This window comes from Panulirus ornatus, chromosome 2 (assembly GCF_036320965.1).
Source record: "Panulirus ornatus isolate Po-2019 chromosome 2, ASM3632096v1, whole genome shotgun sequence".
Taxonomy (NCBI): Eukaryota; Metazoa; Arthropoda; class Malacostraca; order Decapoda; family Palinuridae; genus Panulirus; species Panulirus ornatus.
The window spans coordinates 36,815,272-36,840,611 of NC_092225.1; the positions used below are offsets into that span (position 1 = coordinate 36,815,272).

Sequence of the window (25,340 nt, forward strand, 5' to 3'; positions counted from 1 at the left end):
TACCAATCACCAGTCCTTTTTCAGCAAATGAATATACAAGCTCTTCACCACTTCCATTTACAACACTGAATACCCCATGTACATCAATTATTCCCTCAACTGCCAAATTACACACCTTTGCATTCAAATCACCCATCACTATAACCCGGTCTCGTGCATCAAAACTACAAACACACTCACTCAGCTGCTCCCAGAACACTTTCCCTCATAATCTATGTACATGTATATCCCTGGGGATAGGGCAGAAAGAATTTTTCCCACGCATTCCTTTCTAAAAGGGGAAACAGATGAAAGAGTCACGCCGGAGGTGCTCATCCTCCTGGAAGGCTCAGATTGGGGTGTCTAGATGCGTGTGGATGTAACCAAGATGAGGAAAAATGAGAGATAGGTAGTATGTTTAAGAAAACGATCCTAGATGTTTTGGCTCTGAGTGAAAAGAGGCTCAAGGGTAAAGGGGAAGAGCGGTTTGGGAATGTCTTGGGAGTTAAGTCAGGTGTTAGTCAGACGACAACAGGAAGGGAAGGAGTTGCGGTTGGAGTATGTGATAGAGTGTAAGAAAGTAAACTCTAGATTAATATGGGTAAAACTGAAAGTGGATGGAGAGAGAAGTGTGATTATTGGTGCATATGCACCTGGGCATGAGAAGAAAGATCATGGGAGGCAAATGTTTTGAGAGCAGCTGAGTGAGTGTGTGATGCACGAGACCGGGTTAAAGTGGTGGGTGATTTGAATGTAAAGGTGAGTAATGTTGCAGTTGAGGGAATAATTGGTGTACATGGGATGTTTAGTGTTGTAAATGGATAATGTGAAACGCATGTAGATTTATACGCTGAAAAAGGACTGGTGATTGGGAATGCCTTGTTTAAGAAGAGAGATATATATAAGTATAAATATGTAAGTAGGAAAGATGGTTAGTGAATGACGTGTAAATTGATTGGCGCACGAAAGAGAGACTTTTGGATGTTAATGTGCAGAGAGGTGCAACAGGAGGGATGTCTGATTATTATCTTGTGGAGGCGAAGGTGAGGATTCGTACCGGTTTTCAGAAAAGAAGAGAGAGTGTTGCAATGAGGAGAGTGGTGAGAGTAAGTGAGCTTGGGAAGGTGATTTGTGCGATGAGGTACCAAAACCGACTTAGTACAGATTGGAAAAATGCGAGAACAAAGGACGTAAGGAGGGTGGAGGAGGAATGGGATGTATTTAGGGAAGAAGTGATGGCTTGCACAAAAGATACTTGTGGCATGAGAAGTGTAGGAGGTAGGCAGATTAGAAAGGGTAGTGAGTGGTGGGATAAAGAAGTAAGAATATTAGTAAAAGAGAAGAGAGAGGCATTTGGATAAATTTTGCATGGATATAATGCAATGACTGGGATATGAATAAAAGTAAGAGGCAGGAGTTCTAGAAAATGGTGCAAGAGATGAAAAAGAGGGTAAGTGAGAGTTGGGGTGAGAGAGTATCATTAAATTTTAGGGAGAATGAAAAGATGTTTTGGAAGGAAGTAAATAAAGTGCGTAAGACAAGGGAACAAATGGGAACATCAGTGAAGGGTGCTAATGGGGAGGTGATAACAAGTAGTAGTGATGTGAGAAGGAGATGGAGTGAGTAATTTGAAGGTTTGTTGAATGCGTTTCTTGATAGAGTGGCAGATATAAGGTGTTTCGGTCGAGCTGGTTTGCAAAGTGAGAGGGTTAGGGAGAATGATTTAGTTAACAGAGAAGAGATAGTAAAAGCTTTGCTGAAGATGAAAGCTGGCAAGGCAGCGAGTTTGGATGTTATCGCAGTTGAATTTATTAAACACGGGGGTGGTTTTATCGTTCATTTTTTGGTAAAAGTATCTAATATATGTATGACACCTTTGTACAAAGGCAAAGGAGATAAAGGTGAGTGCTCAAATTACAGAGGTATTAACTTGTTGAGTATTCCTGGGAAATCATATGGGAGGGTATTGATTGAGAGAGTGAAGGCATGCTCAGAGCATCAGATTGGGGAAGAGAAGTGTGGTTTCAGAAGAGGTAGAGGATATGTGGATCAGATGTTTGCTTTGAAGAATGTATGTGAGAAATACTTAGAAAATCAAATGGATTACTATATACCATTTATGGATCTGGAGAAGGCATATGATAGAGTTGATAGAGATGCTCTGTGGAAGGTATTAAGAATATATGGTGTGGGAGGCAAGTTGTTAGAAGCAGTGAAAAGTTTTTACCAAGGATGTAAGGCATGTGTACGTGTAGGAAGAGAGGAAAGTAATTGGTTCTCAGTAAATGTTGGTTTCCGGCAGGGGTTACATGATGTCTTCATGGTTATTTAATTTGTTTATGGATGGGGTTGTTAAGGAGGTGAATGCAAGAGTTTTGGAAGGAGGGGCAAGTATGCAGTCTGTTGTAGATGACAGAGCTTGGGAAGTGAGTCTTGTTATTCGCTGATGATACAGCGTTGGTGGCTGACTCTGATGAGAAATTGCAGACGCTGGTGACTATGTTTGGTAAAGTGTGTGAAGGAAAAAAGCTGAGAGTAAATGTGAATAAGAGGAAGGTTATTAGGTACAGTAGTATTGAGGGACAAGTCAATTGGGAAGTAAGTTTGAAAGGAGAAAAACAGGAGGAAGTGAAGTGCTTTAGATATCTGGGAGTAGATTTGGCAGCGAATGGAAACATGGAAGCGGAAGTGAATCATAGGGTGAGGAAGGGGGTGAAAGGTCTGGGAGCTTTGAAAAATGTGTGGAAGTCGAGAACGTTATCTTGGAGAGCAGAATTTGGAATTTTTGAAGGAATAGTGGTTCCAAAAATGTTGATTGGTTTCGAGGAGTGGGCTATAGATAGAGTTGTGCGGAGGAGGGCGGATGTCCTGGAAATGAGATCTTTGAGGACAATATATGGTGTGAAGTGGTTCGGTCGTGTAAGTAATGAAAGGGTAAGAGAGATGTGTCGTAATAAAAGAATCGTGGTTGGGAGAGCAGAAGAGGGTGTTTTGAAATGGTTTGGTCATATGGAGAGAATGAGCGAGGAAAGACTGACAAAGAGGATATATGTGTCAGAGGTGGAGGGAACGAGGAGAAGTGGGAGACCAAATTGGAGGTGGAAAGATGGATTGAAAAAGATTTTGAGTGAACGGGGCCTGAACATGCAGGAGGGTGAAAGACGTGCAAGGAATAGAGTGAATTGGAACGATGTGGTATACCTTGGTCGACGTGCTGTCAGTGGATTGAACCAAGGGCATGTGCAGCGTCTGGGGTAAACCATGGAAAGTTCTGTGGGGCCTGGATATGGAAAGGGAGCTGTGGTTTCGGTGCATTATTACATGACAGCTAGAGACTGAGTGTGAACGAATTGGGCCTTTGTTGTCTTTTCCTAGCGCTACCTCGCACACATGAAGGGGGAGGGGGTTGTTATTCCATTAGTGGCGGGGTGGCGATGTGAATAGATAAAGGCAGACAGTATGAATTATGTACATGTGTATATATGTATATGTCTGTGTGTGTATATATACGTGTACATTGAGATGAATAGGTATGTATATTTGCGTGTGTGGACGTGTATGTTTATACATGTGTATGTGGGTGGGTTGGGCCATTCTTTCGTCTGTTTCCTTGCGCTACCTCGGTAACGCGGGAGACAGCGACAAAGCAAAATAAATAAATGAATAATCTATATATGCATATATATATATATATATATATATATATATATATATATATATATATATATATATATATATAAATATATATATATATATATATATATATATATATATATATATATCAATGTGGATAGGGGGAAAAGAATGCTTCCCACTCATTCCTCACGTGTCGTAACATATGTAACCAAGATGAGAAAAAGGAGATATAGGTAGTATGTTTGAGGAAAGGAACCTGGATGTTTTGGGTCTGAGTGAAAAGTCTGAGCTCAAGGGTAAAGGGAAAGAGTGGCTTTGGAATGTTTCGGGAGGAAATTCAGTGGTTGGTGAGAGGAGAAGAGCATGGGGAGGAGTAGCACTACTCCTGAAACAGGAGTCGCGGGAGTATGTGATAGAGTGTTAGAAAGTAAACTCTTGATTGATATGTGTAAAACTAAAAGTGGATGGAGAGAGATGGGTGACTATTGGTGCATATGCGCTTGGGCATGAGAAGAAAGATCATGAGAGGCAAGTGTTTTTGGAGCAACTGTGTGAGTGAGTTATTAGTTTTGATGCACGAGACCGGGTTATATTCATCGGGTGATTTGAATGTAAAGGTGAGTAATGTGGTAGTTTAGAGAATAATTGGTGTACATGGGGTGTTCAATTTTGTGAATGGAAATGTTGAAGAGCTTGTAGATTTGTGTGCTGAAAAAGAACTGGTGATTGGGAATACCCGATATATAACGAGAGATATTCATAAGTACACATATTCAAGTAGGAGAGATGGCCAGAGAGCGTTATTGGGTTATCTGTTAATTCATAGACGCGCGAAAGAGAGACTTTTGGATGCTAATGTGCTGAGATGTGCAACTGGAGGGATGTCTGATCAATATCTTTCGAAGGCGAAGGAGAAGATTTGTAGAGGTTTTCAGAAAAGAGATAATGATCGGGTGAAGAGAGTGGTGAGCGTAAGTGATCTTTGGGGGGTGACTTGTGTGAGGAAATACCAGAAGACTTTTTGTGGAAAATGGAAGAAATGAGAGGAGATGACGTAAAGGGAGTGAGGGAAAAATGAGATCGATTTAGTGCAGCTGTGATTGTTTGCACAATAGATGCCTGTGGTATGAGAAGCGTGGGAGGTAGGCAGATTAGAAAGGGTGGTGAGTGGTGGGATGAAGAAGTAAGATTAGTAGTGAAAGAGAAGAAGATTTTTACAGGGAAATAATGCAAATGTCTGGAAGATGTATAAAGGAAAGAGCCATGAGGTCAAGAGAAATGTGCAAGAGGTGAAAAAGAGGGTAAATGAGAGTTGAGGTGAGAGAGAATCATTAAATCTTAGGGGGAATAAAAAAAGTTTTTGGAAGAAGGTAAATAAAGTGCGCAAGACAAGAGAACAAATGGGTTCATCTGTAAAGGGGGCTAATGGTGAGGTGATAACATGTAGTGGTGAAGTGAGAATGAGATGGAGTGAGTATATTGAAGGTTTGTTGAATGTTGATTGGAAGAGTGGCAGATATAGGGTGTTTTGGTCGAGGTGGTGTGTAAAGCGAGAGGGTTAGGGAGAAAGATTTGCTAAACAGACCAGAGATAGTAAACGTTTTGCGTAAGATGAAAGCCGGGAAGGCAGCAGGTTTATATGGTATTACAGTGGAATATATTAAAAAAGGGGTGACTGTGTTGTCTGGTTGGTAAGGATATTTAATGTATGTAGGACTCATGGTGAGGTCCCGAAAGATTGGCGGAATGCATGAATAATGTCATTTGTACAAAGGCAAAGGAGACAAAAGTGAGTGCTCAAATTAAAGATGTATAAGTTTGTTCAGTATTCATGGGAAATTATATGGAAGGGTATTGATTGAGAGGGTGAAGGCATGTACGGAGCATCAGATTGGGAAAGAACACTGTTGTTTCAGAAGTGGCAGAGGTTGTGTGGATAAGGTGTCTGCTTTGACGAATGTATGTGAATAAAGCTAAGAAATGCGAATGAATTTGCATGTAGCATTTATGGAACTGGAGAAGGAATATGATAGAGTTGATAGAGATGCTCTGTGGATGGTATTGAGAATATATGGTGTGGGAGGCAAGTTGTTAAAAGCAGTGATAAACTTTTATCTAGGATGTAGGGAATGCGCGCGAATAGGAAGAGAGGAAAGTGATTGGGTGTCAGAGAATGTCGTTTTGTGGCAGGGGTGTGTGATGCCTCGATGGTTGTTTGATTTGTTTATGGGTGGGGTTGCTAGGGAGGTGAATTCAAGAGTTTTGGAGAGAGGGGAAATATGCCGTCTGTTGTGGATGAGAGAGCTTTGGAAGTGAGTCAGTTGCTATTCGCTGATGATACAGCGCTGGTCGCTGATTCGGGTGAGAAACTGCAGAAAGTGGTGACTGAGATTGATAAAGTGTATGAAAGGATAAAGCAGAGAGTAAATGTGAATAAGAGCAAGGTTTTTAGGTACAGTAGGGTTGAGGTAAGTTTGAATGGAAAAAACTGGAGGAAGTTAAGTGTTTTAGATATATGGGAGTGGAATTGGCAGCGGATGGAACTATGGAAGCGAAAGTGAGTCAAACGGTGGAGGAGGGTGCGAAATTTCTGGGAGCGTTGAAAAATGTGTGGAAAGCGAGAACATCATCTCGGAAAGCAAAAATGGGTATGTTTTAAAGAACAGTCGTTCCAACAATGTTATATGGTTGCAAGGCGTGGTCTATATATAGAGTTGTCTGGAGAAAGATGGATGTGCTGGAATTTATGGTGCGAGGTGGTTTGATCGAGTAAGTAATGAAAGGAAGAGAGAGATGTGTGTTAATAAAAAGCGTGTGGTTGAGACAGCAGAAGAGGGGTATTTAAATGGTTTGGTCAAATGGAAAGAATGGGTGTGGAAAGATTGATTCACAGGATATATGTGTCAGAGGTGGAGGGAACGAGAAGTGTGAGACCAAATTGGAGGTGGTAAGATGGAGTGAGAAAGATTTTTTGTGATCGAAGTCTGAACATGCAGTAGGGGGAAAGGTGTGCAAGGAATAGAGTGAATTGGAACGATATGGTGTACTGGGGTCGAAATACTGTTAATAGATTGAACTAGGACATATGAACGTCTTGGGTAAACCATGGAAAGTTTTGTGGGGCCTGGATGTGGAAATGGAACTGTGGTTTCGGTTCATTATACATGACAACTAGAGATTGAGTGTGAATGAATGTGGCCTTTGTTGTCTTTTCGTAGCGTTACCCAGCGCGCATACGGGGAGAGGGGGTTGTCATCTTATGTGTGGCGGGGTGGAGACGGGAATGAATAAAGGCAGCATGTTTGAATTATGTTATTTATTTCATTTACAATACTTTATTGCTTTCTCCCGCCTCAGCGAGGTAGCGCAAGGAAACAGACTGAATAATGGCCCAACTCACCCACATATACATGGAAATACATACACGTCCACACACGCACATATACATACCAATACATTTCAACGTATACATATGTGTACGTATGCACACTCATACATATATACACATGTACATAATTCATACATCCTGCCTTCGTTCAATCCCGTTGCACCCCCGCCACACATGAAATGACAACCCACTCCGACCACCTGCGCGCGAGGTAGCGTTAGGAAAAGACAAAGACCACATTTGTTCACAGACAATCTCTAGCTGTCATGTAAATGCACCGAATCCACAGGTCCCTTTCCACATCCAGGCCCCTGTCGCTTCTTATGCCCTGGTTGAATCCATTGACAGCGCGTCGACCCCGTATACCACATGGTTCCAATTTGCTTTCATCTTCTGCAAAGCTTTTACTACCTCTTCTCTGTTTACCAAATAATTTTCCCTAACCCTCTCACTTTGCATACAACCTCATCAAAAACACCCTATATCTGCATCTCTATCACCTAAAACATTCAACAAATCTTCAAAGTACTGACTCCATCTCCTCATATCACCAATACTTGTTATCACCTCCCCATTAGCCCCCTTCACTGATATTGCCATTTGTTCTTTTGTCTTACGCACTTTATTTACTTCCTTCCAAAACATATTTCTAAATTTAATGATACTCTCTCACCCCAACTTTTTATTACCCTCTTTTTCACCTCTTGCACCTTTCTCTTGACCTCCTGTATCTTCCTTTTGAACATCTCCCAGTCATTGAGCAAATTTCCCTCCAAAACTCGTCCAAAAGCCTTTCTCTTCTCTTTCACTACTAATCTTACTTCATCTCACCGCTCATATCCCTTTCTAATCTGCCCACCTCCCACGCTTCTCATGCCACAAGCATCTTTTGCGCAAGCCATCACTGCTTCCCTAAATACATCCTATTCTTCCCCCACTCCCTATACGTATTTTACTCTCACCTCTTTCCATTCTGCACTCAGTTTTTCCTGGTACTTCCTCACACAAGTGTTCTTCCAAAGCTCATTTACTCTCACCACTCTCTTTAACCCAACATTCTCTATTCTTTTCTGAAAGCCTTTGCAGATCTTCACCTTCGCCTCCACAAGATAATGGTCAGACATCCCTCTAGTTGCACCTCTCAGCACATTAATATCCATGAGTCTCTATTTTTCTCGCGTATCATTTAATACGTAATCTAATAACGCTCTCTCCCCATATCTCCTACTTACATACGTATACTTATTTATATCTCTCTTTTTAAACCAATTACTCCAAATCAACAGTCCTTTTTCCTCACACAAATCTACAAGCTCGTCACCATTTCCATTTGGAGCACTGAATACCCCATGTACACCAATTATCCCCTCAACTGCCACATTACTCACCTTTGCATTCAAATCACTCATCACCTCATAACCTAACCTAACCTAACCTAACCCGGTCTAGTGCATCAAAACTACTAAGGCACTTACTCAGCTTCTCCCAAAACACTTGCCTCTCATGAAGTTTCTTCTCATGCCCATGTGCATATGCACCAATAATCATCCATCTCTCTCCATGTACTTTCAGTTTTACCTATATCAATCTAGAGTTTACTTTCTTACACTCTATCTTATACTCCCACCACTCCTGTTTCAGGAGTAGTGCTACTCCTTCCCTTGTTCTTTTCCTCTCACCAACCCCTGACTTTACTCCCAAAGCATTCCCAACCCATTCTTCCACTTTACCCTTGAACTTCATTTCACTCAAAGCCAAAACACCCAGGCTTCTTTCCTCAAACATATTACCTATCTCTCCTTTTTTCTCATCTGGTTACATCCACACTCATTTAGACACCCTAATCTGAGCATTCGAAGAGGATGAACACTCCCCGCGTGACTCCTTCTTCTGCTTCACATTTTAGAAAGTTAAGATACAAGGACGGGAGGGTCTCTAAGCCCCCGTTCCCGTCCCCTTTACGCGCCCTCAGCGACACGTGAGGAATGCATGGAAAGTGCTCTTTTTCGCCTGTCCCCACACTGAAGAATGGTCCAACCCACCCACACACGCTGTGTACACATACACGTCCACACACGCACATATACATACTTATAGATTTCTACGTATACACACACATATACATATATATATATATATATATATATATATATATATATATATATATATGTATATATATATATATATATATATATATATATATATATATATATATATATATATATATATATATATATATATATATATATATATATATATATATTTTTTTTTTTTTTTTTTTTTTTTGCTTTGTCGTTGTCTCCCGCGTTTGCGAGGTAGCGCAAGGAAACAGACGAAAGAAATGGCCTAACCCACCCCCATACACATGTATATACATACGTCCACACACGCAAATATACATACCTACACAGCTTTCCATGGTTTACCCCAGACGATTCACATGCCCTGATTCAATCCACTGACAGCAGGTCAACCCCGGTATACCACATCGCTCCAATTCACTGTATTCCTTGCCCTCCTTTCACCCTCCTGCATGTTCAGGCCCCGATCACAAAAAATCTTTTTCACTACATCTTTCCACCTCCAATTTGGTCTCCCTCTTCTCCTCGTTCCCTCCACCTCCGACACATATATCCTCATGGTCAATCTTTCCTCACTCATTCTCTCCATGTGCCCAAACCATTTCAAAACACCCTCTTCTGCTCTCTCAACCACGCTCTTTTTATTTCACACATCTCTCTTACCCTTACGTTACTTACTCGATCAAACCACCTCACACCACATATTGTCCTCAATCATCTCATTTCCAGCACATCCATCCTCCTGCGCACAACTCTATCCATAGCCCACGCCTCGCAACCATACAACATTGTTGGAACCACTATTCCTTCAAATATACCCATTTTTGCTTTCCGAGATAATGTTCTCGATTTCCACATATTCTTCAAGGCTCCCAGAATTTTCGCCCCCTCCCCCACCCTATGATCCACTTCCGCTTCCATGGTTCCATCCGCTGCCAGATCCACTCCCAAATATCTAAAACACTTCACTTCCTCCAGTTTTTCTCCATCCAAACTCACCTCCCAATTGACTTGACCCTCAACCCTACTGTACCTAATAACCTTGCTCTTATTCACATTTACTCTTAACTTTCTTCTTTCACACACTTTACCAAACTCAGTCACCATCTTCTGCAGTTTCTCACATGAATCAGCCAGCAGCGCTGTATCATCAGCGAACAACAACTGACTCACTTCCCAAGCTCTCTCATCCCCAACAGATTTCATACTTGCCCCTCTTTCCAAAACTCTTGCATTCACCTCCCTAACAACCCCATCCATAAACAAATTAAACAACCATGGAGACATCACACACCCCTGCCGCAAACCTACATTCACTGAGAACCAATCACTTTCCTCTCTTCCTACACGTACACATGCCTTACATCCTCGATAAAAACTTTTCACTGCTTCTAACAACTTGCCTCCCACACCATATATTCTTAATACCTTCCACAGAGCATCTCTATCAACTCTATCATATGCCTTCTCCAGATCCATAAATGCTACATACAAATCCATTTGCTTTTCTAAGTATTTCTCACATACATTCTTCAAAGCAAACACCTGATCCACACATCCTCTACCACTTCTGAAACCACACTGCTCTTCCCCAATCTGATGCTCTGTACATGCCTTCACCCTCTCAATCAGTACCCTCCCATATAATTTACCAGGAATACTCAACAAACTTATACCTCTGTAATTTGAGCACTCACTCTTATATATATATATATATATATATATATATATATATATATATATATATATATATATATATATATATATATATATATATATATATATATATATATATATATATATATATATATATATATATATATATATATATATATATATATATATATATATATATATATATATATATATATATATATATATATATATATATATATATATATATATATATATATATATATATGTATATATATATATATATATATATATATATATATATATATACATATATATATATATATATATATATATATATATATATGTATATATATATATATATATATATATATATATATATATATATATATATATATATATATATATATATATATATATATATATATATATATATATATATATATATATATATATATATATATATATATATATATATATGTATATATATATATATATATATATATATATATATATATATACATATATATATATATATATATATATGTATATATATATATATATATATATATATATATATATATATATATATATATATATATATATATATATATATATATATATATATATATATATATATATATATATATATATATATATATATATATATATATATATATATATATATATATATATACATATATATATATATATATATATATATATATATATGTATATATATATATATATGTATATATATATATATATATATATATATATATATATATATATATATATATATATATATATATATATATATATATATATATATATATATATATATAAAGTACAAATATATGACTTTAGAATAAAATAGGGGAGAAAGAATACTTCCCACGTATTCCCTGCGTGTCGTAGAAGGCGGCTAAAAGGGGAGGTAGTGGGGGGATGGAAATCCTCCACTCTCGTTTTTTTAATTTTTCCAAAAAGAAGGAACAAGGAAGGAGGCCAGGTGAGGGTATTCCCTAAAAGGCCCAGTCCTCTGTTCTTAACGCTACCTCGCTAATGTGGGAAATGGCAAATAGTTTGAGGGTGAAGGCATGTACAGAGCATCAGATTGGGGAAGAGCAGTGTGGTTTCAGAAGTGGTAGAGGATTTGTGGATCAGGTGTTTGCTTTGAAGAATGTATGTGAGAAATACTTAGAAAAGCAAATGGATTTGTATGTAGCATTTATGGATCTGGAGAAGGCATATGATAGAGTTGATAGAGATGCTCTGTGGAAGGTATTAAGAATATATGGTGTGGGAGGAAAGTTGTTAGAAGCAGTGAAAAGTTTTTATCGAGGATGTAAGGCATGTGTACGTGTAGGAAGAGAGGAAAGTGATTGGTTCTCAGTGAATGTAGGTTTGCGGCAGGGGTGTGTGATGTCTCCATGGTTGTTTAATTTGTTTATGGATGGGGTTGTTAGGGAGGTAAATGCAGGAGTTTTGGAAAGAGGGGCAAGTATGAAGTCTGTTGGGGATGAGACAGCTTGGGAAGTGAGTCAGTTGTTGTTCGCTGATGATACAGCGCTGGTGGCTGATTCATGTGAGAAACTGCAGAAGCTGGTGACTGAGTTTGGTAAAGTGTGTGGAAGAAGATAGTTAAGAGTAAATGTGAATAAGAGCAAGGTTATTAGGTACAGTAGGGTTGAGGGTCAAGTCAATTGGGAGGTGAGTTTGAATGGAGAAAAACTGGAGGAAGTGAAGTGTTTTAGATATCTGGGAGTGGATCTGGCAGCGGATGGAACCATGGAAGCGGAAGTGGATCATAGGGTGGGGGAGGGGGCGAAAATTCTGGGGGCCTTGAAGAATGTGTGGAAGTCGAGAACATTATCTCGGAAAGCAAAAATGGGTATGTTTGAAGGAATAGTGGTTCCAGCAATGTTGTATGTTTGCGAGGCGTGGGCTATGGATAGAGTTGTGCGCAGGAGGATGGATGTGCTGGAAATGAGATGTTTGAGGACAATGTGTGGTGTGAGGTGGTTTGATCGAGTGAGCAACGTAAGGGTAAGAGAGATGTGTGGAAATAAAAAGAGCGTGGTTGAGAGAGCAGAAGAGGGTGTTTTGAAGTGGTTTGGGCATATGGAGAGGATGAGTGAGGAAAGATTGACCAAGAGGATATATGTGTCGGAGGTGGAGGGAACAAGGAGAAGTGGGAGACCAAATTGGAGGTGGAAAGATGGAGTGAAAAAGATTTTTTGTGATCGGGGCCTGAACATGCAGGAGGGTGAAAGGAGGGAAAGGAATAGAGTGAATTGGAGCGATGTGGTATACCGGGGTTGACGTGCTGTCAGTGGATTGAATCAAGGCATGTGAAGCGTCTGGGGTAAACCATGGAAAGCTGTGTAGGTATGTATATTTGCGTGTGTGGGCGTATGTACATACATGTGTATGGGGGGGGGTGGGCCATTTCTTTCGTCTGTTTCCTTGCGCTACCTCGCAAACGCGGGAGACAGCGACAAAGTATAATAAATAAATATAATAATATATATATATATATATATATATATATATATATATATATATATATATATATATATATATATATATATATATATATATATATATATATATAAATATTCCTATGAGTCCACGGGGAAAATGAAACACGAAAAGTTCCCAAGTGCACTTTCGTGTAATAATCACATCATCCGGGAGACACAAGAGAGAAATATAACAGATAGTTTATATACATCGGAGAGACGAAGCTAGGACGCCGTTTGGTAAACAGGTGATTGTCCAGAAGAATACAACGAGCGTTCATAAACTAGTCATTTTTCAAATCTTATCAACAATAAAGTTATCTAACTTGTATAGACCATCATTAATATTAACAGTGTAATTCTTTGTGTATTTAGTAACAGAAGATTCAATGATATTTCTTTTGGTAATAGAGTTAGAGTAACAACTGAGATGGCGTTACTCCAGTCAATACAATGATCATAGTTTTTAGCATGATTAAACAAGGCATTTGATTCTTATCCCGTTCTTATACTATGTTTATGTTGCTTAAGTCTAACAGAAAGACTGACCAGTCTGACCAATATAAAATTTATCACAGTTTCCACAGGGAACTTTATAGATGCAGCCAAGAAAAGATTCTGCTGAAATCCTGATTAAGATATTCTTTATAGTATTATTGTTGCTAAAGGCAACATTTTCATTAAAGGATTAATGCAACATGGGAAGGAAAGTGAAATTAATATCAGAAGGAAGAACTAAAAGATTCTTGGTGTCAATGGGAGCTTTGGGCTCAACTCTATAAAATGATTTCTTTGCTAACTTAAGGGATTTATCAATGAAAGATCTAGGGTACTTTAACTTAGATGCAATAGAATATATCTTCTCAAACTCATCATTTATAAACTCTGGACTGCAAATACGTAATGCCCTAAGGAACATAGATTGAAATGCTGATAATTTAACTATGTCATGTTGAGATGAGTGATAATGGATATATGAGCATACATTGGTGGGTTTTCTGTATATGCTAAACTTCAACATGTTTTCTAGTCTATGGATCATGCAATCTAAAAATGGTAACATACCATTATTTTCATTTTCTACAGTAAAGTTGATGGAATTTACTAAATTGTTAAGTAAGGAGAGAAATCTTTGTAAATTTTCATTTGTTGGCCAAACACAAAGAACGTCATCTACATACTTAAACCAAATTGCATTAGAAGGTAAGATATCCTTTAGTAATTTTGTTTCAAAAAATACCATATAAAGATTACTTAGTACAGGTGAAAGAGGGTTACCCATTGCCATACCAAATTTGTGAGAATAATAATCTTCATTAAATTGAAATACATAGTCTTTTATACACAATTTTATCAGTTCAATGAAATTAGACCTTGAAACAGGTAAATGAATATCATCCAAGACATTAAATATCTATTCTAAAAGGTCATCAACTGGAACTCTAGGTAAAAGTGAGGAAACATCAAAGCTAACCAGTTTGAAATCAAAATTAATATTGATATTGTTTAGCTTGTTGACTAAATCTACATTGTTCATGATATTAGAATTTGATACCTTACCTACTAAAGGGCTTAATAAGGAAACTAACCATTTTGACAATTTATATGTGATTGAGCCTACTGAACTCACTATAGCTCTTGCTGGAAAATTCTGTTTATGTGATCTGATAAGTCCATACATATTTGGCAATGAAGGGGACAAAGATGACAAATTTTTGATAAGAGAAATGTTACATTTCAACAACAACTTCATATCTTTATTGAAATGAGAATCAACTGCTTCTAAGGGATTTTTACTAAGTTTAGAATATGTTGTGTTATCATTTGAAATATCTAAAATGAATAATCTAAATGATAAACCAACATATTCTAAACTTAGTAAAAATCTCTTAGAAACAGTTAATTCTCATTTCAATAAAGAAATGAAGTTGTTGTTGAAAGGTAACATTTCCCTTATCAAAAATTTGTCATTTTTGTTCCCTTCATTGCCATATATGTATGGACTTGTCAAAACACATAAACAGAATTTTCCAGCAAGACCTATAGTGAGTTCAGTAAGCTCCATCACATATAAATTGTCAAAATGGTTAGTTTCCTCATTAAGCCCTTTAGTGGGTAAGGTATCAAATTCTAACATCATGAACAATGTAGATATAGTCAACAAGCTAAACAATATCAATATCATTTTTGATTTCAAACTAGTTAGCTTTGATGTTTCCTCACTTTTCACTAAAGTTCCAGTTGATGACCTTATAGAATATTCATTTGATGTCTTGGATGATATTCATTTACCTGTTTCAAAGTCTAATTTCATTAAACTGATAAAATTGTGTATAAAAGACTTTGTATTTCAATTTAATGGAGATCATTATGTTCATAAATTTGGTATGGCAATGGGTAACCCTCTTTCACCTGTACTAAGTAATCTTTATATGGAATTTTTTGAAACAAAATTACCAAAGGATATCTTACTTCTAATGCGATTTGGTTTAGGTATGTAGATGATGTTTTTTTGTTTGGCCTACAAATGAAAATCTACAAATATTTCTCCCCTTACTTAACAATTTAGTACCTTCCATCAAATTTATTGTAGAAAATGAAAGTAATAGTATGTTACCATTTTTAGATTGCATGATCCATAGACAAGGAAACAAGTTTAAGTTTAGCATATACAGAAAACCCACCAATGCATGCTTATATATCCATTGTTACTCATCTCAACTTGACAGAGTTAAATTATGATCATTTCAATCGATGTTCCTTTGGGCATTTAATTATTTGCAGTCCAGAGTTTATTGATGAGTTTGAGAAGATATATTCTATTGGTTCTAAGTTAAAGTACCCTAGATCTTTCATTGATGAATCCCTTAAGTTAGCAAAGAAATCATTTTATAGAGTTGAGCCCAAACCTCCCATTGACACCAAGAATCTCTTAGTTCTCCCTTTTAATAATAATTTCACTTTCCTTCCCATGTTGCTTAAATCCTTTAATGTAAATGTTGCCTTTAGCAACAATAATTCTAAAAAGAATATCTTAATCAGGAATTCACCAGAAAATTCTCTTGGCTGCATCTATAAAGTTCCTTGTGGAAACTGTGATAAATCTTATGTAGGTCAGGCTGGTAAGGATCTTTCTGTTAGACTTAAGCAACATAAATATAGTATAAGAACGGGACAAGAATCAAATGCCTTGTTTAATCATGTTAAAAACTATGATCATTGTATTGACTGGAGTAACGCCATCTCAGTTGTTAACTCTAGCTCTATTACCAAAAGAAATATCATTGAATCTTCTGTTATTAAATACACAAAGAATTACAATGTTAATATTAGTGATGGTCTATACAAATTAGATAACTTTATTGTTGATAAGATTTGTAAAATGATAAGTTTATGAACACTCGTTGTATTGTTCTGGACAATCACCTGATTACCAAATGGCGTCCTAGCTTCGTCTCTTCGATGTATATCAACTAACTGTTATATTTCTCTCTTGTGTCTCCCCTGATGATGTGATTATTTCATGAAAGTGCACTTGGGAACTTTTCGTGTTTCATTTTACCCGTGGACTCATAGGAATATCTTCATCACGCGCAAAATTGTGATCCTTTCCAATATATATATATATATATATATATATATATATATATATATATATATATATATATATATATATATATATATATATATATATATATATATATTCATATGAGTCCACGGGGAAAATGAAACACGAAAATTTCCCAAGTGGACTTTCGTGTAATAATCACATCATCAGGAGAGACACAAGAGAGAAATATAACAGTCAGTTGATATACATCGAAGAGACGAAGCTAGGACGCCATTTGGTAAACATGTGATTGTCCAAAACATACAACGAGCGTTCATAAACTTATCAATTTACAAATTTTATCAACAATAAAGTTATCTAATTTGTATAGACCATCACTAATATTAAGATTTTAATTCTTTGTGTATTTAATAATAGAAGATTCAATGATATTTCTCTTGGTAATAGAGTTAGAGTTAACAACTGAGATGGCGTTACTCCAGTCAAAACAATGATCATAGTTTTTAACATGATCAAGAAAGGCATTTGATTCTTGTCCCATTCTTATACTATATTCATGTTCCTTACGTCTAACAGAAAGATCCTTACCAGTCTGACCAACATAAAATTTATCACAGTTTCCACAAGGAACTTTACAGATGCAACCAAGAGAATTTTCTGGTGAATTCCTGATTAGGATATTCTTTATAGTATTATTGTTGCTAAAGGCAACATTTACATCAAAGGATTTAAGCAACATGGGAAGCAAAGTGATATTATTATTAAAAGGGAGAACTAAAAGATTCTTGGTGTCAATGGGAGGTTTGGGCTCAACTCTAAAAAATGGTTTCTTTGCTAACTTAAGGGATTTATCAATGAAAGTTCTAGGGTACTTTAACTTAGATCCAATAGAATATATCTTCTCAAACTCATCATCAATAAACTCTGGATTGCAAATACGTAATGCCCTTAGGAACATAGATTGAAAAGATGATAATTTAACTCTGTCATGTTGAGATGAATAATAATGGATATATGAGCATACATTGGTGGGTTTTCTGTATATCCTAAACTTAAACTTGTTTCCTTGTCTATGGATCATGCAATCTAAAAATGGTAACATTTTTTTTTTTTTTTTTTTTTTTTCCAAAAGAAGTAACAGAGAATTGGGCCAGGTGAGGGTATTCCCTCAAAGGCCCAGTCCTCTGTTCTTAATGCTACCTCGCTAACGCGGGAAATGGCGAATAGTATAAAAGAAAAAGAAAGATATATATATATATATATATATATATATATATTTTTTTTTTTTTTTTTTTTTTTTTATACTTTGTCGCTGTCTCCCGCGTTTGCGAGGTAGCGCAAGGAAACAGACGAAAGAAATGGCCCAACCCCCATACACACGTACATACACACGTCCACACACGCAAATATACATACCTACACAGCTTTCCATGGTTTACCCCAGACGCTTCACATGCCTTGATTCAATCCACTGACAGCACGTCAACCCCTGTATACCACATCGCTCCAATTCACTCTATTTCTTGCCCTCCTTTCACCCTCCTGCATGTTCAGGCCCCGATCACACAAAATCTTTTTCACTCCATCTTTCCACCTCCAATTTGGCCTCCCTCTTCTCCTCGTTCCCTCCACCTCCGACACATATATCCTCTTGGTCAATCTTTCCTCACTCATTCTCTCCATGTGCCCAAACCATTTCAAAACACCCTCTTCTGCTCTCTCAACCACGCTCTTTTTATTTCCACACATCTCTCTTACCCTTACGTTACTTACTCGATCAAACCACCTCACACCACACATTGTCCTCAAACATCTCATTTCCAGCACATCCATCCTCCTGCGCACAACTCTATCCATAGCCCACGCCTCGCAACCATACAACATTGTTGGAACCACTATTCCTTCAAACATACCCATTTTTGCTTTCCGAGATAATGTTCTCGACTTCCACACATTTTTCAAGGCTCCCAAAATTTTCGCCCCCTCCCCCACCCTATGATCCACTTCCGCTTCCATGGTTCCATCCGCTGACAGATCCACTCCCAGATATCTAAAACACTTCACTTCCTCCAGTTTTTCTCCATTCAAACTCACCTCCCAATTGACTTGACCCTCAACCCTACTGTACCTAATAACCTTGCTCTTATTCACATTTACTCTTAACTTTCTTCTTCCACACACTTTACCAAACTCAGTCACCAGCTTCTGCAGTTTCTCACATGAATCAGCCACCAGCGCTGTATCATCAGCGAACAACAACTGACTCACTTCCCAAGCTCTCTCATCCCCAACAGACTTCATACTTGCCCCTCTTTCCAGGACTCTTGCATTTACCTCCCTAACAACCCCATCCATAAACAAATTAAACAACCATGGAGACATCACACAACCCTGCCGCAAACCTACATTCACTGAGAACCAATCACTTTCCTCTCTTCCTACACGTACACATGCCTTACATCCTCGATAAAAACTTTTCACTGCTTCTAACAACTTGCCTCCCACACCATATATTCTTAATACCTTCCACAGAGCATCTCTATCAACTCTATCATATGCCTTCTCCAGATCCATAAATGCTACATACAAATCCATTTGCTTTTCTAAGTATTTCTCACATACATTCTTCAAAGCAAACACCTGATCCACACATCCTCTACCACTTCTGAAACCGCACTGCTCTTCCCCAATCTGATGCTCTGTACATGCCTTCACCCTCTCAATCAATACCCTCCCATATAATTTACCAGGAATACTCAACAAACTTATACCTCTGTAATTTGAGCACTCACTCTTATCCCCTTTGCCTTTGTACAATGGCACTATGCACGCATTCCGCCAATCCTCAGGCACCTCACCATGAGTCATACATACATTAAATAACCTTACCAACCAGTCAACAATACAGTCACCCCCTTTTTTAATAAATTCCACTGCAATACCATCCAAACCTGCTGCCTTGCCGGCTTTCATCTTCCGCAAAGCTTTTACTACCTCTTCTCTGTTTACCAAATCATTTTCCCCAACCCTCTCACTTTGCACACCACCTCGACCAAAACACCCTATATCTGCCACTCTGTCATCAGACACATTCAACAAACCTTCAAAATACTCATTCCATCTCCTTCTCACATCACCACTACTTGTTATCACCTCCCCATTTACGCCCTTCACTGAAGTTCCCATTTGCTCCCTTGTCTTACGCACCCTATTTACCTCCTTCCAGAACATCTTTTTATTCTCCCTAAAATTTACTGATAGTCTCTCACCCCAACTCTCATTTGCCCTTTTTTTCACCTCTTGCACCTTTCTCTTGACCTCCTGTCTCTTTCTTTTATACTTCTCCCACTCAATTGCATTTTTTCCCTGCAAAAATCGTCCAAATGCCTCTCTCTTCTCTTTCACTAATACTCTTACTTCTTCATCCCACCACTCACTACCCTTTCTAAACAGCCCACCTCCCACTCTTCTCATGCCACAAGCATCTTTTGCGCAATCCATCACTGATTCCCTAAATACATCCCATTCCTCCCCCACTCCCCTTACTTCCATTGTTCTCACCTTTTTCCATTCTGTACACAGTCTCTCCTGGTACTTCCCCACACCGGTCTCCTTCCCAAGCTCACTTACTCTCACCACCTTCTTCACCCCAACATTCACTCCTCTTTTCTGAAAACCCATACTAATCTTCACCTTAGCCTCCACAAGATAATGATCAGACATCCCTCCAGTTGCACCTCTCAGCACATTAACATCCAAAAGTCTCTCTTTCGCACGCCTGTCAATTAACACGTAATCCAATAACGCTCTCTGGCCATCTCTCCTACTTACATAAGTATACTTATGTATATCTCGCTTTTTAAACCAGGTATTCCCAATCATCAGTCCTTTTTCAGCACATAAATCTACAAGCTCTTCACCATTTCCATTTACAACACTGAACACCCCATGCATACCAATTATTCCCTCAACTGCCACATTACTCACCTTTGCATTCAAATCACCCATCACTATAACCCGGTCTCGTGCATCAAAACCGCTAACACACTCATTCAGCTGCTCCCAAAACACTTGCCTCTCATGATCTTTCTTCTCATGCCCAGGTGCATATGCACCAATAATCACCCACTTCTCTCCATCAACTTTCAATTTTACCCATATTAATCGAGAATTTACTTTCTTACATTCTATCACATACTCCCACAACTCCTGTTTCAGGAGTATTGCTACTCCTTCCCTTGCTCTTGTCCTCTCACCAACCCCTGACTTCACTCCCCAGACATTTCCAAACCACTCTTCCCCTTTACCCTTGAGCTTCGTTTCACTCAGAGCCAAAACATCCAGGTTCCTTTCCTCAAACATACTACCTATCTCTCCTTTTTTCACATCTTGGTTACATCCACACACATTTAGGCACCCCACTCTGAGCCTTCGAGGAGGATGATCACTCCCCGCGTGACTCCTTCTTCTGTTTCCCATTTTAGAAAGTTAATACAAGGAGGGGAGGATTTCCGGCCCCCCGCTCCCGTCCCCTCTAGTCGCTTTCTACGACACGCGAGGAATACGTGGGAAGTATTCTTTCACCCCTATCCCCAGGGATAATATACATATATTACACACTGGTTGTTGGTCAGGCTTCAGCGTCCCTCCCAGCCTTCCCGTCACCCCAGCCCTTCTTCTGTGGCTGGCTGGGGCTTCATCTTCTTCGATGTAAAGAGTTCAACGAGGAGATAGCTGAGCTGTGGCAGTGGGCGTCGGGGGAGCCCTCGCCGGATCTGCTGGTCGTGGGTTACACCTCTTGGATTGTAGGAATGAGAAACCAGCGCAATGTGTACACTGCCGACACCCTTGACTTACTGATGGAGAAACACTCTGTCATTGTGCCCCTTCTAGAACAGGAAAAGGCAAGAGTGTCCGTCAGGCTGGCAAAGAAGATTCATCATCCAAATCCAAAGGGTGTTACGCGAGAAGCTGTTGGGAGGCTTATACGTCCTGAAGAAGTCAGCAAAAGCAGTGTCCCAGCTCAGTATAAATGCACGGTGGCTGAGACGGAGAGTGAGGCTAACGAGAGCAGAGACATCGATAAGACGTCTGAAGACAAGACCGATTTCGACGATGAAGGCCTGCACTGTGGCTGAGAGATTGACTTGAGGAGGCAGAAGTGATATTGTGACAGTGATTGTGTCAGCGTCGCGTCGCCTCGCCGCAGTGTATCGAGACAGACTTCCCCAGAATCTTTCATCTTTTGTTTTTCTAAATTTATCAGTTTCCTCCTCAGGAACCTGTGTGCATTTCTCATCTCTCTCTTCATCTTTTCCTAAAGGATCTGTAGCTCTACTGCTGTTAGTTCATATACATTTTCATCACCCTTCCTTGCTGCAATTATTGCCTTTTCCTTTATTTTGTTAGGTACAGGGACTCTACTTTTCATTACCCACATACCATCATATAAAGTCATTAAGTTATTTTCCTCAAATTTTATATCAAGTGGAAGTGGTCCAAAAGAAAGAAGACTTAGAAGTGGAAGACCAAAAAGTGACCCTACAGGAAGACCGGAAAGTAGCCCACAAGTAAGAGGATAAAGTCCAAAAAGAAAAAAATGCAAAGAGGAAAAAAGCTCCAGCAAAGGAGGAAGAAAATCTTGATGGTTTGACACAAAAGGATGGTACTTCAGGGAAGATTATGAAAGCAAGTAAAGCCAAGAAAAATGGAAAGTTACAGCAACAGTAAAGAAGGATGGTAGTGGGCCTGCCTACACATATATATATATATATATATATATATATATATATATATATATATAAAGGTAGTATATTTGAGGAAAGGAACCTAGATGTCTTCTCTCTGAGTGAAACTAAGGTCACGGGTAAGGGGGAAGAGTGGTTTAGGAATGTCTTGGATTAAAGTCTTCGGTTGGTGAGTGGACAAGAACAAGGGAAGGAGTAGCACTACTCCTGAAGCAGAACTTGTGGGAATATGTGATAGAATGTTAGAAAGTAGACTCTAGATTGTATTGGGTAAGACTGAAAGTGGATGAGAGAGATGGGTGATTATTGGTGACTATGCACCTGGTCATGAGTAGAAATATTATGAAAGGCAAGTGTTTTGGGTCCAGATGAGTGAGTTTGTTAGAAGCTTGGATGCACGAGACTGGGATATATTGATGGGTGATTTTTAGTGGAAAGGTGAGTCATGTGGCAGTTGAGGGTATAACTGATATACTTGGCGTGTTTAGAGGTGTAAATGGAAATGGTGAGCACTTTCTATAATTGTGTGCTAAAACAGGACTAGTGATAGGGAATACCTGGTTTAAAAGAGAGATATACATAAGTATATGTGTGTAAGTAGGATAAATGGCCAGAGAATGTTATTGGATTATGTGTTAATTGACAGGCGCGCGAAACAGAGTTTTTGATGTTAATGCGCTAAGAGGGGCAACTGGAGAGATGTCTGATCATTATCTTTTGGAGGCGAAGGTGAAGCTATGTAGAGGTTTTCAGAAAAGAAGAGAGAATATAGGGGTGAAAAGAGTGGTGAGAGTAAATGAGCTTGGAAAGGAGACTTTTATGAGAAAGTTCATGGAGAGATTCATTGCAGAATGGAAATAGGTGAGAACAAATGACGTAAGGGGAGTGGGGGAGGAATGAGATGTATTTAGGGAAGTAGTGATGGCTTACGCAAAAGATACTTGTTGCATGAGAAAGGTGGGAGGTGGGTCAATTAGAAAAGGTAGTGAGTGGTGGGATGATAAATCAGAATTGTTGGTGAAAGAGAAGAATGGTGCATTTGGATGATTTTTGCAGGGAAATAGTGAAAATGACTTGGAGATGTCTAAAGGAAAGAGGCAAGAGGTCAAGTGAAAGGTGCAAGAGTTGAAAATGAGGACAAATGAGAGTTGGGGTGAGAGAGTGTCAGTATATTTTATTGAGAATAAAATGACGTTTTGAAAGGAGGTAAATATAATGCGTAAGACAAGAGAACAAATGGGAACATCGGTGAAGGGGACAAATGAGGAGGTAATAACAAGTAGTAGTGAAGTGAGATGGAGATGGAGTGAGTATTTTGAAGGTTTGTTAAATGTGTTTGATGATAGAGTGGCAGATATAGGATGTACTGGTCGAGGTGGTGTGTGAAGTGAGAGGGTCAGGGAGAATGACTTGATACGCAGATAAAAGGTGGCGAAAGGTTTGCAGAAGATATAAGCCGGAAAGGCGGCGGGTTTAGATGGTTTGGTTGCGGAATTTACCAAAAATGGGTGTGACTGTGTTGTTGACTGGTTAGTGAGGATATTCAATGTATGTGTTATTCATGGTGAAGTCCCTGAGGATTCTCAGAATGCATGTATAGAGCCATAGTACAAAGGCAAAGGGGATAAAGGTGAGAGTCCAAATAACAGAGGTATAAGTTTGTTGAGTATTCCTGCGAAATTAAAAAGCAGGTTATTGATCGAACGGGTCAAGGCATGTGCATAGCACCATACTGGGAAAGAGCAGTGTGGTTTCCGAAGTAGTAGAGAATGTGTGGAACAGGTGTTTGCTTTGAAGAATATTTGTTAGAAATACTTAAAAAAAACAGACGAGTTTGCATGTAGCTTTTATGGATCTGTAGGAGGCATATGATAGACTTGATAGAGATGCTCTATGGAAGGTATTATGTGTATATGGTGTGGGAGGTAAGATACTAAAGGCAGTGAAATGTTATTATCGAGGATGTAAGGCATGTGTGCGAGTAGGAAGAGAGGAAAGTGATTGGTTCCCAGTGAACATCGGTTTGCGGCAGGGGTGTGTGATGCCTCCATGGTTGTCTAATTAGTTTATGGATGAGGTTGTTAGGGAAGTGAATGCAAGAGCTTCGAAAAGAGGGGCAAGTATGCGGTCTTGTGTGGATGAGAGGGCCCGGGAAGTGAGTCACTTGTTGTTTGCTGATGATACAGTGCTGGTTGCTGAATCTGGTGACAAACTACAGAAGTTGGTGACTGAGTTTGGTAATGTGTGTGAAAGAAGAAAGCTCAGAGTGAATGTGAATATGAGCCAAGGGACAAGAAAACTGGGAGGTAAGTTTAGATGGAGAAAAACTGGAGAAAATTGAATGTTTTAGATATCTGGGAGTGGACTTAGTAGCGGAACTGAGTCACAGGGTGGGGGAGGGGGCAAAGGTTCTGGGAGCGCTAAAGAATGTATGGAAGGCGAGAGCGTTATCTCGGAGAGCAAAAATGGGTGTGTTCGAAGGAATAGTGGTTCCAATATTGTTATATGGTTGTGAAGCATGGACGATAGATAAGGTTGTGCGGAGGAGGGTGAATGTGTTGGAAATGAGATGTTTGAATACAATATGTGGTTGAGGGACAAGTCACCTGGGAGGTAAGTTTGAATTGAGAAAGACTAGAGGAAGTGAAGTGTTTTAGATATCTGGGAATGGATCTGACAGCGGAGGGAACCATGGAAGCGGAAGTGAATCATAAGGTTGGGGAGGAGGCGAAAGTTCTAGGAGCGTAGAAGAATGTGTGG

General features: G+C 38.9%; 1 protein-coding gene across 1 annotated transcript in view; it reads left to right on the forward strand.

Moving 5' to 3' along the window:
- Positions 1-1,405: 1,405 nt before the first annotated feature.
- The window catches only part of LOC139752126 (glutamate receptor ionotropic, delta-2-like), a 131,153-nt gene continuing 107,218 nt past the window's right edge, over positions 1,406-25,340 (forward strand). Inside the window, exons 1-2 of the mRNA XM_071668046.1 lie at positions 1,406-1,429; positions 21,468-21,888. Coding sequence (XP_071524147.1) covers positions 1,406-1,429; positions 21,468-21,888 — 445 coding nt within the window. The remainder of the gene's footprint in view (positions 1,430-21,467; positions 21,889-25,340) is intronic.